The sequence below is a fragment of the Alnus glutinosa genome, chromosome 4 (genome assembly GCF_958979055.1).
Source record: "Alnus glutinosa chromosome 4, dhAlnGlut1.1, whole genome shotgun sequence".
Lineage (NCBI taxonomy): Eukaryota > Viridiplantae > Streptophyta > Magnoliopsida > Fagales > Betulaceae > Alnus > Alnus glutinosa.
The window spans coordinates 2,795,960-2,809,595 of record NC_084889.1 but is presented as its reverse complement, the minus strand read 5'-3'; the positions used below and the strand labels follow the sequence as shown (position 1 = coordinate 2,809,595).

Below are 13,636 nucleotides of genomic sequence, written 5' to 3'. Positions count from 1 at the left end.
CAAATCACAACTGCAGTAACAACAAATAACGTTATTTTCACGTATTCCCGTCACGTAAGGGGGTTGTCTACTTGTCTACGACTCGGTCAATCTGACCGCGTTTCGGAGTCTTAATAAAAATCAAACCCGCGTTGCATATCTAATATCTTAAACGGCGCCACCCAATCCGTCCAACAGATTCGTCCCAATCGTCGTGGGGCCCGCCAATGGCTAATCCAACGGTGTACGAAGCGCACGCAAGCTCAAGACAGTGGTGCTACACGCTGGCTCCAAAGAAAACGGCTCGGGGACGCCGAACGCTGCCGTTTCGTGCCATGTCAGCCCCTTCCCCAAAAAATATTAGAAAAAACAAGAACAAATAAACGTACAGCTGCATTTGCGCTAGCTCTGCGTGTTTTTTTCGACAATGGAATTTTCGGAGCTCGCCGGGATCCGAGTTTCTCGATCGCAGCGACCATTCTAACTCATTGCCGCGTCTCGTCGTCTTCGTCGCGCGTAGCCTTCACTGTCGCTTTGATTCTTCTCTCTCGCTCTCTCTCTCTCTCTCTCTCTACGTAAATTTCTCATCCATTTCTCGTTTTGTTTCGGTGTGTTTGCTCCGATTTTCCTTCTCTTCTTCTCGGTTATGTGACCGTGTGGGTTAGGTTTTGTGGATTTTTACTTCTGTGAGGGTTTTTGTGGATTTGTTGTTATCCACATTGTCGTGAATTTTCGTAATCTGATCAGTTCACGATGGATTTGTTTATTTTGTTGTATATTACGATTATGAGTAAAATCTCTGATCGTAGTATTGTTTTTTATTTGGTCCATTTTCTGTTGTGCCGTTTCTTTAGAAGATATTGAGGAATCGGAATCGATGATTTGCCGATCCGAGTTAGAAATTTGGGGAATGTTTGTGTGCATTTGCGTTTGATTTTTGAGAATTTTGGTTGGTTGTTTCGACTTATCAAATAAAACAAATTTTGGCTGGTTGTTTCAGGGTTTTGGTGAATAAACTCATGGAGGATTAGAGGTAGGTGGGTTCGAGTGCGTGCATTCTTTGGGGGAAGAAGATAAATTTGGGAATTTTTGACGGAGAGAACAATGTCGACCAGGAGTGAGCATAACACGGTGCCTCTCTCGGTGCTGCTCAAGCGTGAATTAGCGAACGAGAGGATCGAGAGGCCGGAAATCGTGCATGGTCAGGCCAGCCAGAGCAAGAAAGGGGAGGATTTTACATTAATAAAGACGGAATGTCAAAGGCTGGTTGGAGATGGTATCTCTACGTACTCGGTATTCGGGGTATGGTTTTTCGTATCGGTTTTGGATATTACAATTTGATGGATTGGATTTAATCTTTTAGTTCTTTTGTTTGATATGTTGATTGGTTGGTGCTTGTGTTCAGTAAGTTCTTCTGCCAGTTCTGAGTCTTTATTAGCGTGGCTGACTACATTCGAGATGTGGGTAGATTGCATTTGAGATGTGGGTAGATGGCATAGGATGTCAATCCATGTTGTTTTTAGCAGTTTGAATGGATTAAAGGTTGATACACTGGCAGGAGTGAGTAAGATTTGTAAAAAATGCGTTTTTATCATGTTGACCTGGTAGTTTAGTGGATGCTTATTCGCATTGCACCAAAATCCATTTTGTGCTTCTTTAAATCTGATCTATTTGAACGCTAGTTGATAGCTGAGAGGAATCGGAAGATGTAAGTGTTCAACGATGGGGAATTCTTTGTGGGAAAGCCAAGGTGGTTAGTTCCATCTTGAGTTGGCTCTTAGGCTCTTAGCTGTACAGGGATAAATTTCTGTACATAGGGTTTTCACTTTTCACTTTTTTGCAAAAGATTGACTTAGTCATCAATATCTTAATCCAGATTAGGTATTTAAAGGTTTGCTTTGGGGAATTTCAAAGTAATCACCAGTTAGTTTGACATGGCTTATTCATGATTGATTTGTGCCTTTTATTACTAACAAATTTAATTATAAGTTTGAAAGCCATTGAAGCACTGGTGGCTGCATGTTCCATGTCCGTTACTGTAATATTCATATCCTTCATAGTTGCGACTTCATATTTTATAGTTTGCTCTTTACTAAACCATGTTTTGCAGCTATTTGATGGACACAATGGATCTGCTGCTGCTATATACTCTAAGGAGAATCTCCTCAATAATGTGCTAGGTGCTATTCCTTCAGATCTGAACAGAGATGAATGGGTTGCAGCACTTCCAAGGGCTTTGGTTGCTGGCTTTGTTAAAACAGATAAAGATTTTCAAGAGAAAGGTACGGGTACTTTCTATTCAAATGTAAATTTTTGTTGTATGTTTTTTATTCATAGGTGTGCATATTATCTACATCTTAATGAAAATATATTAAGAGTTCATCCGAGCTCAACCTGGATACGATCAAGTTGGGCTCCATAATTTTAACTTAGCTTATTGAGACTATTAATCAACACCTTTGTCAGTCGCATATTCGCTAGTTCAGGTATTACCAGATCTGTTGCTTGTGGAGCTTTTTATGGAGGCATACATTTATAATGTCCGTCCTTGCTTTAAAAGATCTGGAGTTCTGCATTTCTACGTGTGTTTTATTTACTTGTTCGAGCTATGTAGGGTTTCGTGGCTAATGGCTTTTTCATATAATTTGTCTGAAAAGGTAGATGCATTTTAGTTTAATTTTGCCTTTTTGGACTCCTCATCACGTATGCATGTATAACACAATATCCATGGTCAACTCTTTTTGTTTTGTTTAAAGGCTAGTGTGTTGGACACCCTGTTATGTAGTTTTATGTCTCTAACTACAATATCTCTATTTCATATTTCTCCTTCAATTTGGATTGCGTGATATTTATATATTTATTGCGGTGCCTCAGTACAAACATCAGGAACAACGGTCACCTTTGTGATAATAGAAGGATGGGTCGTAACTGTTGCATCTGTTGGTGATTCCCGTGGCATACTTGAATCTGCTGAAGGTGGTATTTATTACTTGTCGGCTGATCACAGACTTGATTGCAATGAAGAGGAGTAAGTTATTTATATAAGCATTTAGTGCCTCACTTAACAGCTGCCCTTCTTAGACCTAATTTTTATGTATTTTATTAGGAGGGAGCGTATCACTACAAGTGGGGGTGAGGTGGGTCGGCTTAATACCGGGGGTGGTGCAGAGGTATCTTCTTTTCGACTTTGTTTTCATTGATTCTTGAACTTAGTAAGGTAGTAATATAGTTTTTGAATAAATGAAGCTGGGTAATTAGTGATTCTCTGTTTTCATTGTCTTGATTTCAATACCGGACTTGAAGGTTGTAATCCAGGTCAACTTTGATCACTGATGAAAACATGGGCTATTCTGTCCAAAAAGACCAGATCATTTAGGCCAAGATTGATATAAATTGTAGGACCATGCAAATGTAGGTTTAAGAAAATTAGATTATAGAATCTTTTACAAACTTCTGCGATAGATATTGCTGTTTAACCGATGATGATAGATTGGTTCTCCTCCCGTTGAATTCTTTGGAATTTTTGAACTATTACATTTAAAGAATTCTGTATATGATTTAACTCCATGGACCAAAGGTGCTTATCTAACTAGTCTAATGATTCTTTTGTAGATTGGTCCTTTGAGGTGTTGGCCTGGCGGTTTGTGTCTCTCACGGTCAATTGGTGACATGGATGTTGGCGAGTACATTGTTCCTGTTCCTTATGTAAAACAAGTGAAGGTTTGTGTTGTTTTCTTCCCGTCTTTGTCACAACTTCACGTTATACATTTACATTTCCATTTGTCATTACAATTTGCTTGTGCCCCATTGTAGGTGTAACTGTTATGTTTTCTCCTCTTTAATTCTGATAATTTTCAATTGTAAAATTTAATTTCAAGAATAGTTTTAATTATTTGGTTAATATATTTGTTATGTCACCTGTAACTCTAAGTATTGCTTCTGGAATTGATGCTTAAAGATTTTAGAATGAAACATTCAAAGGGAGTGTTTCTTCTTTTAAAGTTTTTATCACAACTTCTAGTGAGGAACCTTTTTATATGAACTTCCTTGTTTCTACGCATACCTATTGCAATATACAACTTTGGATTTTAGAGATAGATGGATAGATGTCAAAGTAAAATAACTGGATTTCATTGGACCATTGATGCAGGCTGCTAGTTCCTGGTATCATTTAAATTTAGTTTTATTGATTTTAGGAATCGGGTATTTTTATAATTTTCAGATTTGTAGCCTGGGTTAGTTTTGGTTCATTGGGTTTTGTTTTATTTTCATATGTTACTAATTATTATTTGTGGGTTTTAATAACTTGGACTTTGTATTTAAAGTGCCTAGAGTCTAAATCCTTACAGGGTTTAGTTTTTTGTAATTACTTATTTAGGTTTTTCGATTCAAAAGAGAACACGTTATGAGAATTTTACAACAACTATTCTTGAAACTTGTGTGATACAATCATTCTCTGAGGTGTGGTGCTGAGGAAAATGTTCTTGAAAAACTAGGTGTGATGCCTAAATATCTCTTCTTCTTTCTTTTTCCTTATAAGGTATCTAGCAATTTTCCTTCAAATGCCAGCCAACGTAATATCTGCATGCACCTATTTTTTATTAGATCCTACTCGTAAAAACCCTAAACCCTCATCCACCAAATAGATTCTAAATTGCTCAAGAATTAAAATATACTGTTTTCGAGTACTGTTCACACCACCCTGAGTAGCAGTTGAAAACTTGAGTTTTCCTTATGATTTCACCTTCAAATAATACACATGTTCTTCTCTCAAGGACCAAGATGCATAGAGCAGAATGTTAGAAAGGTTCTATGTTGCTGACCAATGGCATTTTTTATATTTAGAATTAGTTTGCATGTATTGTATCAGTAGAACATGTTGAAGTTTAATTCAATGTGAAATCTGTATTGCTATCTCCATATGCTTGTAGAGGTTCATTACCATGATTCGTGCTGCTACTTTTTTGCTTTTTAATTGTCAATGCAGCTTGTACTTTAATTTTTATGCAACTGCATTCGAAAGCTTTGTAGTGTGGTTTAGACATTAGTGGTTTATCCACCAGTATTCCCTCACTCGGCTCACGGAGAGCATTGGGATCAGTTTCTACTACCCTAATGAACTATGATTTTGTATGAATCAATCACATTATACACTTCTGTTTTGATTCAGTAATTTTGGCCTTTGGAAATTTCCTTCTGTCTTCCTTTATTTTTTCCTTTTGGGTAGAATGAGAATATCAAAATTTCATTTGAAGTTTACTGGACAACAATCAAATTCCCAATGAAGGAACATAGATAAGCTGTATATTATCTTAGTTCCAACATTTCATGTTTTGAGTTACTTTTTTTTTTTTGATAAGTAAGTAGAGAATTTTATTGAAGCGTAAAGGTGTCCCTAAGCATACAAAAAAGACACCAAAACAGGAAAGAGGGGGAAGGAGAAAAAACACCCGAAAAAACCCAAAAACATGAGAAAACCCAGAAACCCCTACAAAACCAGCCCACAACACCCAGAGACTAATACATCACATTATGCCATTTTGCCTTGCCCCGGCTAGAACCAAAACCCCTGGCATCATAATTGATCGAGCACTCAAGGTTCTGCACTTAACGACTCCCTTTAAACTTATAAGTGGAGACTGGAGCCTCTCGACAATGCTCCTCATCAATTATAATCATGAAGTCTAAAAAGTCCTTCACATTTCCCTCGTGGGAGACCCCCAAAGTTTGAAAACAAAAACTAAGATCAATCGCTGCCTTGGGAGGACCACCAAACTCTTCAAAACCACCTCCCTGCAAAGATTCACCCACTTCTGAGACGGTCAATAAAGGTTGGCACGGGGCACCCAAGCACAGATTGGACTGAAGAGAGCGGAACCTCACCCACTTCTGATGGAGGAAGAGCTGCGCCGCTAGGGAGAAGGAAGCCACGCCGAAGAAGAGGCTGACAACCCTCGTCTTGAGCAAGCGTAGACACTATCCCATCCTTAGCTAGAGCAGACAAGGGCTTGGTAGCAACCCCACGTAACAGCTTGGAAGGATCCTTGGGAACATTGAAAGTTTCAAGAGTCTCCGGAAGCAGATGCTTATCCAATTTGCCAATCTTGTTCTACTGAGAGTAGTTAAGTACCGATACTTGTGTTATCACGTTCCATGTATTGCAGTGATCTGCATGTGTGCAAACTTAGGGAGAAACTGTTTTCCCGTACACTTTATTTTGGGTGAAGTGGGGGGTGGGGTGAGGAGCATTTACTGATTGCAGGATATTGAAGGCATATGTTTGGATCCATTGATTGCAATTTGAGGTGCATTACAGATTTGTGTTTGCCTGTTTTCCTCTTGAAAAGATTTCCTTTTGCTTGTTACTTTTTGAACCTAATTTTCTTGTGACCTGTTGGAAATTCCTCAGTTTTAAAAGGACCTTTTCTTAATATTATCATGATTCTGCAGCTATCTACGGCTGGTGGTAGGCTTATTATCTCAAGTGACGGTGTTTGGGATGCTTTAGCTGCAGAAACAGCTCTTGATTGTTGTCGTGGGATGCCAGCAGATGCAGCAGCTGCACAAATTGTTAAAGTATGCTACAACTAGAACAGAAACTTTTTTTTTTCCTGAACATTTTTTTTTTCTGATCAATTACCATATCTGCACCCCTGACTTCTACACACCCTTCAGATTTAATGGCTCCTTACCCACTTTTATTGCTTGTCTTACCCTTTTCTGTTTCATTTCAGGAATCATTACAAGCAAAGGGACTTCGTGATGATACAACCTGCATTGTAATTGATATATTTCCACAGGAGAAGCCAGCTGTTCCTTTGCCACCACCAAAGAAGCAGGGAAAAGGCGTGTTTAAATCTATGTTTCGTAGAAAGTCCTCAGACTCCTCAGAATCGACTTCTCATGTTGACAAAGAATACATTGAGCCAGATGTGGTGGAGGAAATGTTTGAGGAAGGATCTGCAATGCTTTCAGAGAGGTTGGTGCTGTGAAAACCATTCTTATTAATCTGAACCATATACTTAGATCTCTAAGGCCTAGTTTGGTTCGCAGAATATACTTTTGGAATAGAATTTTAGTTGAGGTCTATTCCATTGGAATAACTATTTCCTTATGAGGAGGAATAACTATTTCTTTAAAAAATGAGAGGAATAGTTATTCCTAAAGGAATAGACTACATTTCCTAAAAAAACCATTCATAATATGTTTTTTATTATTTTTATTTTTTTTTTATTATTATTATTTTCTCTCAAACTTAAAAAATAAAAATAAAAATACAAAGCAACTATGTGAATTGTGTCTGGTCGCACCACCCCTAGAACACCCCGTGGTGAACCCCTGAGGCGCTCGGGTGGTGCAACCAGGCCACTCCCGACTCTGTGGTGGGTGGTTGGCCACCTACTAGTATTCACGTTCAGGGTTTAAATTTATTTATTTATTTATTATTTTAAAAAAAAATATAGTTTTTTTATAGTAATTTTGATTCAATTGCAATTATGTGTTGTCACCAATTTAAGAAGTATGAATAATAATTTCATTCCACCCTCTCTCTTTGCCAGTAATAACTATTTCCCTTCCTAATGGAATACTCATTCCGCATACCAAATGAGGCCTAAGTCAGGCATCATGTGACCAATGTGTCTTGCATGCTTTCTTTTTTGCATTATGGTCATACTGTATATTATGGTGGCTCAAACCGAAATGCTTATGTGGATTGCAGGTTAGATACGAAGTACCCACTCTGCAACATGTTTAGGTTGTTCATGTGTGCAGTATGTCAAGCAGAGATGAAGCCTGGAGAGGGCATTTCGATACATTATGGTTCATCAAAACCAGGAAAGTTGCGTCCATGGGATGGCCCTTTCCTATGCTTAAGTTGCCAAGAGAAAAAAGAAGCCATGGAAGGGAAAAGATCATCAGGTGGTATGGCATCTCTCCCTCCCTCCCTCTCTCTCTCTCTCCCTCTCCATTGCCTCAAACATTTATAGCACTTACACTTCTTAACATCAATCTTTCTACATTCTTTTTCAGATAGACATAGTAGTGGAAGTGACTAGCCAACTCTCCTCAACTATATTCATATTCTGAGAGCACTAACAATTGTTTCAAATTCAATCATAAATGGGAAGTTGGAGCTTCCAGATAAAAATATTATTTCCCTTCAATTTCTCATGGAGGGTGTTCAGCATTTGGATCCATTTTGGCATTTCACTTCAGGATCATTTTGGATCTCTTTTTGATGTTTTGTTGCTTCAAGTCAGAAGATCGCAGTTAGAGCTGCTTGCTTTTTTGAAGATGTGTTTTCTGACTTCCACAGTGATATAACAACTCTGCCTGTTCCTGCTTCCTCAAAAGGGTTGTGGAAGGCTTTGAAAAATTCACCAGTGCATAACTGACGACGCATTGAAGGTAATTCATTTCTTTCTGGATCCATTCCACTGTATACCGATTCTGCCATTTCATAGTGCTAACATTTAATTAAAGCGACCTTGCGTGTAATATTATCGTATAGGGAGTTTAATGAGACCTCTTATAGGTTCATTCCGAAATTTGGAAAACATGTTTGACCGGCTTGCTGAATGAATGTTTTCATGTAGCATTAAAGTTTATCCTTCCTTTGACTAGCAGGAAGGTAAACATGTGGAATAGAAAATATGCATTGATTTTTTTTATTTTTTTTTCGAAAGGGAAATGTCCTATTCTTTGCTAAGCTTGTACTCTTTCTTTGTTCTTGATAAGTGGATCGATGACTTCAACCCGCTTACAACAGATATCTGCCAGCATTTCTTTGTAATTATCATTGCTTGTTTCTTTGGTTTTCTTGCCATTGTTGAATTCAAAGTAAGCTGCCTACTGTTATTCTAATTTTTATTTCAAAATAACTGTTTGCACCCAAATCCAACCAATTGATCCCTCTCTCTCTCTCTCTCTCTCTCTAGTTTTTAGTTTTATATTCACTTGTGTTGGAAAATGCTCGAGGTATTATAATTTTTACAACCCCTTACAAACTCAAGTGACAATGTACGTTTGATGGAAACAAGTGCTACGTGAATTGCTATGTGCGAGTCTACATTTTAGTGGCGGACGTGCTAAGTATCACGTAAATTACCATATTAGTTCGTAAGGGATTTATAATAACTGGTGTGGTTACGAGCAAGGTTGGGACAGGATTTTGGCGAGGACAAGAAGTAGGCACTGCTATGCTGTAGGCTTGTCGGAGCCAACTGCCAAGTAACGTGAACTTGCTAATTTTGCTTCTTGTTAGGCTTTTCATGTTTCACTTCTACGTCAGAAGGAAGCATCCGATTTGGGATTCACATAAACAAATCAACATAGCTCTTTCCTATTTGAATTTCACATCCAAATCAGCCCCTTAAAAAGAGACAGGAAATCTGGCAGTTAAACTTAGGGTTAAATACTTTTCCACATTATCAAATCGTCAGTCTCTTTTTTAAAAAGTATCACATATGGTATATTCTTCTAATTATCGAAGTTAGTTCTTCCGTTCAAAAATTTAATGCTCAGTCACGTAACACGTTAAGACCCCCCCCCCCCCCCCCCCCCTGCATTGACCGACATATATTCACTACCCAAATGCATGCACACGCACACACAGAGATGAGAGAGTTTGTTTGATACCACGTTTGCTTCTTGGCTTTTGTTACGAGGACTGAGCTTTGTCACTGGAGAAAGTGTAAAGATACTGAGAAGGTAGAGGAAAAAGGGGAAAGTTTCCCACCCAAAGATATCAGACATCCAATATGGGTTGAGTGCGAAAACTTTGTTTCATGCCATGGCTGGCTGGCTGCTACTCGCTGTGATTTTCACTCTTTATCTTCAAGGTTTTAATAATAACAACAACAACAACAACAACAATAATAATAATAATAATAATAATAATAATAATAATAAATATAATATGATTTTTGAGTGGTCAAGTGGGTGAAGATGAGTCAGTCCACCAAAATAATGCCTCCATGATTGAGATGTTGACCTGTACTATACGAACAAAATTCCTCTATGCTGGATGGACCACCTTGTACACGTGTGTGTGGGTCTACCACCCCCCACCTAACATTGAAATTCCTTTTCATGTATCTCTACGACCCATTATTCGGCTTTATATAATGCATCTTCATAACCTTCTGATGTAAGAATTAAAAAGATATATAAGTCACATTACCATCCTCTTCTTCCTTTGTTTTCTCTTTCTTCTTCTTCTTCTTCAACATAAATTGATTGATGGGTGAGCCATGTGAATCCCAACATTGGGTTGCGTATATATGTCACATTTGAGGCCACTCGGGCTCCCATAAAGATAAAAACTCATGGTGGGGGTTCATCTTCTCCTTCCAACAGTAATCATTTGCATTGGTGTACATGTTATGCCTCAAATTATCTCATCTTGTCTGCCTACACGGACGCTCAACCATATTTCTAAATACTCTGATATGTTTATTGGACAGAGATTTATTCAAATTGTTTGCGATTTAGATAACAAATACGAGAGAGCTTTTATAGAGCTTACCTGTCCGAGCAGGTGCTCCACTTTCATGGTAATGATGATAGATTAAAAATCAAAATTAGTTTCGCATAATGAAACCTGTCTTACGTGGTAATTAAATTTATTACAAGGCCTTTAAATTACCGGTTATTATAAAAGTTTAATTTAACAAAAAATAATAAATCTAATCACTTAATTAATATTTAAGTACTTTACTAAGAGAGTTCCTTTCAATAAATGAGATTGAAATGAGAGTAAATTGATACCACATTAGTGATTTTTCAGAATTTTAAATGAGTAGAAATCACTTTATTAGCATTCTAATACCAACTATATATCAAATAAACCCAATTACTAGACTTGTTGGTTTAAAAAAACACTTTGCCCAATGTAGTTGCGTGCAAATAGAGAACATAATAACAGTGAAAGAAGCATAAAGGCCTTGGTTGAATTCAAAGATTCCTCTTGAAATGGGTGTGCATTTCCCTCTCCGGGGACCCTTTCTCAGAGGCAAACTACTCAAAGCTCTAGTACGCATACCTAAAACGACGTTTCTTGCCTGTTGCAGAAGAGATAAATGACTCAAATGCAAATGCAGTAGATAATTCAGAAACCAACTCAACCAAGAAGATCGAGAAAGAGATAACGATAACATCGATCAACAAAAACAGAAAAATTCAAAATCAAAATTATATGTTTTTATTTAGGTGAGGATAGATGGATGTAAATTCTAATCTCAAAAACTATGATAAATGATGCAGAAAAACCCTCCTGCTGTGATGGATACGGGAAGAAAACAAATTTTCCAAAACTTTTATTGTTCCTTTACTTGTCAATCCCATCTACTTTTTTGTGGGAAACTTGGATGTTTGTGATCTCATTTTCCAGTTCGGGACCCCAATAGCTGTTAGATTGGACAAGGACCTGCCAACTTTTAACACATAGAGCTGAGTTTATCATTTCATTCCTTAGTGTCATGACCACCACACCCTTTCTCTAGACGACCAACAATAATGCATTATGATAAGTGAATGTATATACTTCTTTTTTTTTTTGACACAAAAGACATTCTGAAGTCTAGCTGCAGATTGACAACTCTCTCTCTCTCTCTCTCTCTCCACTGCTTCCTGATCCCCTTATCCCTCCCCAGAGGTCTGGTCATATCCATAGAAGTGAAAACTAAAAAGTGAGAGAAACCCAGATACTGTTTGCAGATCTTTGAATTATGGACAGCCGTCAGCACCAAAAGATCAGAGAGAAAGTTGTAGACAGCCAGCATGAAGATAGGAAGTCAAAAAAAGAAGGAAAAGAAGGGCTACAAGTAGCAGCAAAGCAACAGTCACCAACATCCCCGGCTGCTGCCTCACCACCTTCAGCATCCTCCTCTCCATCTCACGAATTCTCATTCACAATCTCTCTCCACTCTTCCTCCTCAACAGTCCCTGATAAAACCAATGCTCCACCTTCATTTGCAGTTGATTTGGCACCTGCCGATGACATTTTCTTCCATGGCCACTTGCTTCCTCTCCACCTTCTCTCTCACCTTCCTGTATCTCCTCGCTCCTCTACCAATTCCTTGGACAGCTTCACCCTCCCAGTCAGAGACTTTTTAGATGACCAAAATCTCAGTAAAGATAGCAGCACCAGCAACAGGACCAGCGTCACCGACGACAACAACAAGAGCAGCAATAGTGAGACAAAGGGAAGAGTCAAGTCCAAGTCTTTCTCGTTATTTGGCTTGACAAGATGGCGAAAGGGGTGTGAAGTTGGAGAGAAGGAGGATAAGGAGAAGAAGAGGAAGCTGAGGTTCGATGTGAGTCATGTGCTGAAGAGGTACGTGAGACTTGTCCGGCCGCTATTGTTCTTCAGAAGGAGAGGAGAGAATATCCAATTACGTCGCCAGCCTTATTCCTTTTCGGGTAATTTGAGAATGAAAAACAAGCAATGGTTGAGAGGAAGAAGAGGAGAGTTTTCAGCCCCAGCGTCAATGAGGACTTCCCCAACAAATAGTGGCCTTCTTGTAGCAACTGCTACTCTTCCTTCTTCTACCAGCGACAGCACAATGGAAGAGTTACAGGCTGCAATTCAAGCTGCAATTGCTCATTGCAAGAATTCAATTGCAAAGGAAGAGAAAATCATATGCTATGATTAATTAGATTGATATCAGTTATTACTAGTACATTTGCTGTTCTCTCTGTATAAAAATGGTACATAAAGAAAAAGTAAATATGAGATGAGTTTGAAAAGGAAGAACAGTTCAAAGGATTGTTACATTCTAGAATTACCATGTTGCTTTCTTGTCTTTAATGTTTGCAAGGTAGTCTTGGGTTTGATGACCCTTTAATATTATTATCTTAAACTATTTGAGGAACCAAACCTACTCAAATGATTCATGATCCTTGAAAATCTCCCAAGGAACTATTCCATTGCACTTTGTGTACAATATACAATGAATTTGTTGTTCATTAATGCAGCAATTTAATGAATCTTTATTAATTATCTGCACACTTGCCAGTCTACATATCATTTTAGCATTTAATAATACAGAGCAGACTCAAAAAAAAAAAAAAAAAATCATGGGACATCCAAACATCCCGCAAGAATATCCTAGTTTGAAGAGATACCATTTGAAGGTTCAAAAGTCACAGTCTTGCTATGGGCCACGGCAGGTGCTTGCAGATTAATGCTAACTGATGTGCATACCTAGTTTGTTAAGTCTGACCAACATCTGCTCATGTTTGATCAGGCCCAGGCTCTTTCTGCCACATACATTTATGTGTAATATTCTTTAACATGACAGCGAATTCGGTACAGATTACACAACACAAAAGTAGTAAATTAAGATTGAGAGGTCTTATCCATTTAAGTAAATGGGTCAAGTTAGAATTGACCTATATAAACCATAGTCTTATATTCATGTCTCGATACGACCCAAACTAGACACGTGACATTTAGAGCTAGCATTTTTGGACACAACTTGCAAATTCAACACGAATCTAACATAAAATTATTGAGTTAAGATTAAAGAGTCTAACCATTTAATTAAATAAATCCAATTATAATTGACTTATATAATTTTATACTTATACTTTAACACTACTTAAACTCAACACATAAACACTAATTACCATCCGGCCTGGCCCACCCCACCCA

At 38.0% G+C, this 13,636-nt stretch overlaps 2 protein-coding genes across 3 annotated transcripts; both read left to right on the top strand.

The window, feature by feature from the left end:
* Positions 1 to 368: 368 nt before the first annotated feature.
* Positions 369 to 8,876, top strand: LOC133865944 (probable protein phosphatase 2C 12). 2 transcript variants are annotated; one of them, XM_062302473.1, is made up of 10 exons: positions 369 to 554; positions 980 to 1,281; positions 2,090 to 2,261; positions 2,854 to 3,007; positions 3,086 to 3,149; positions 3,592 to 3,699; positions 6,430 to 6,555; positions 6,714 to 6,958; positions 7,700 to 7,899; positions 8,011 to 8,876. In XM_062302473.1, the coding sequence occupies exons 2-10, from the start codon at positions 1,084 to 1,086 to the stop codon at positions 8,034 to 8,036; spliced, it is 1,293 nt and encodes a 430-aa protein (XP_062158457.1). In that variant the 5' UTR covers positions 369 to 554; positions 980 to 1,083; the 3' UTR covers positions 8,037 to 8,876. The 2 variants fall into 2 exon arrangements, with proteins under 2 accessions (XP_062158457.1, XP_062158455.1); XM_062302471.1 differs by having other exon boundaries at positions 7,700 to 7,902.
* A 2,670-nt stretch (positions 8,877 to 11,546) lies between these two features.
* Positions 11,547 to 12,988, top strand: LOC133865375 (BRI1 kinase inhibitor 1). The gene has a single exon (XM_062301770.1). The coding sequence runs from the start codon at positions 11,709 to 11,711 to the stop codon at positions 12,633 to 12,635; it is 927 nt and encodes a 308-aa protein (XP_062157754.1). The 5' UTR covers positions 11,547 to 11,708; the 3' UTR covers positions 12,636 to 12,988.
* Positions 12,989 to 13,636: the final 648 nt, after the last annotated feature.

What these genes read in the sequence shown, in the direction of transcription:
- LOC133865375 (XM_062301770.1), top strand. Translation starts at nt 11,709, where the DNA reads ATGGACAGCCGTCAGCACCAAAAGATCAGAGAGAAAGTTGTAGACAGC.
- LOC133865944 (XM_062302471.1), top strand. Translation starts at nt 1,084, where the DNA reads ATGTCGACCAGGAGTGAGCATAACACGGTGCCTCTCTCGGTGCTGCTC. An exon ending in CTACGTACTCGGTATTCGGG is followed by an intron (nt 1,282 to 2,089) that starts GTATGGTTTTTC and finishes CATGTTTTGCAG; the next exon opens with CTATTTGATGGACACAATGG. An exon ending in ATACCGGGGGTGGTGCAGAG is followed by an intron (nt 3,150 to 3,591) that starts GTATCTTCTTTT and finishes ATTCTTTTGTAG; the next exon opens with ATTGGTCCTTTGAGGTGTTG.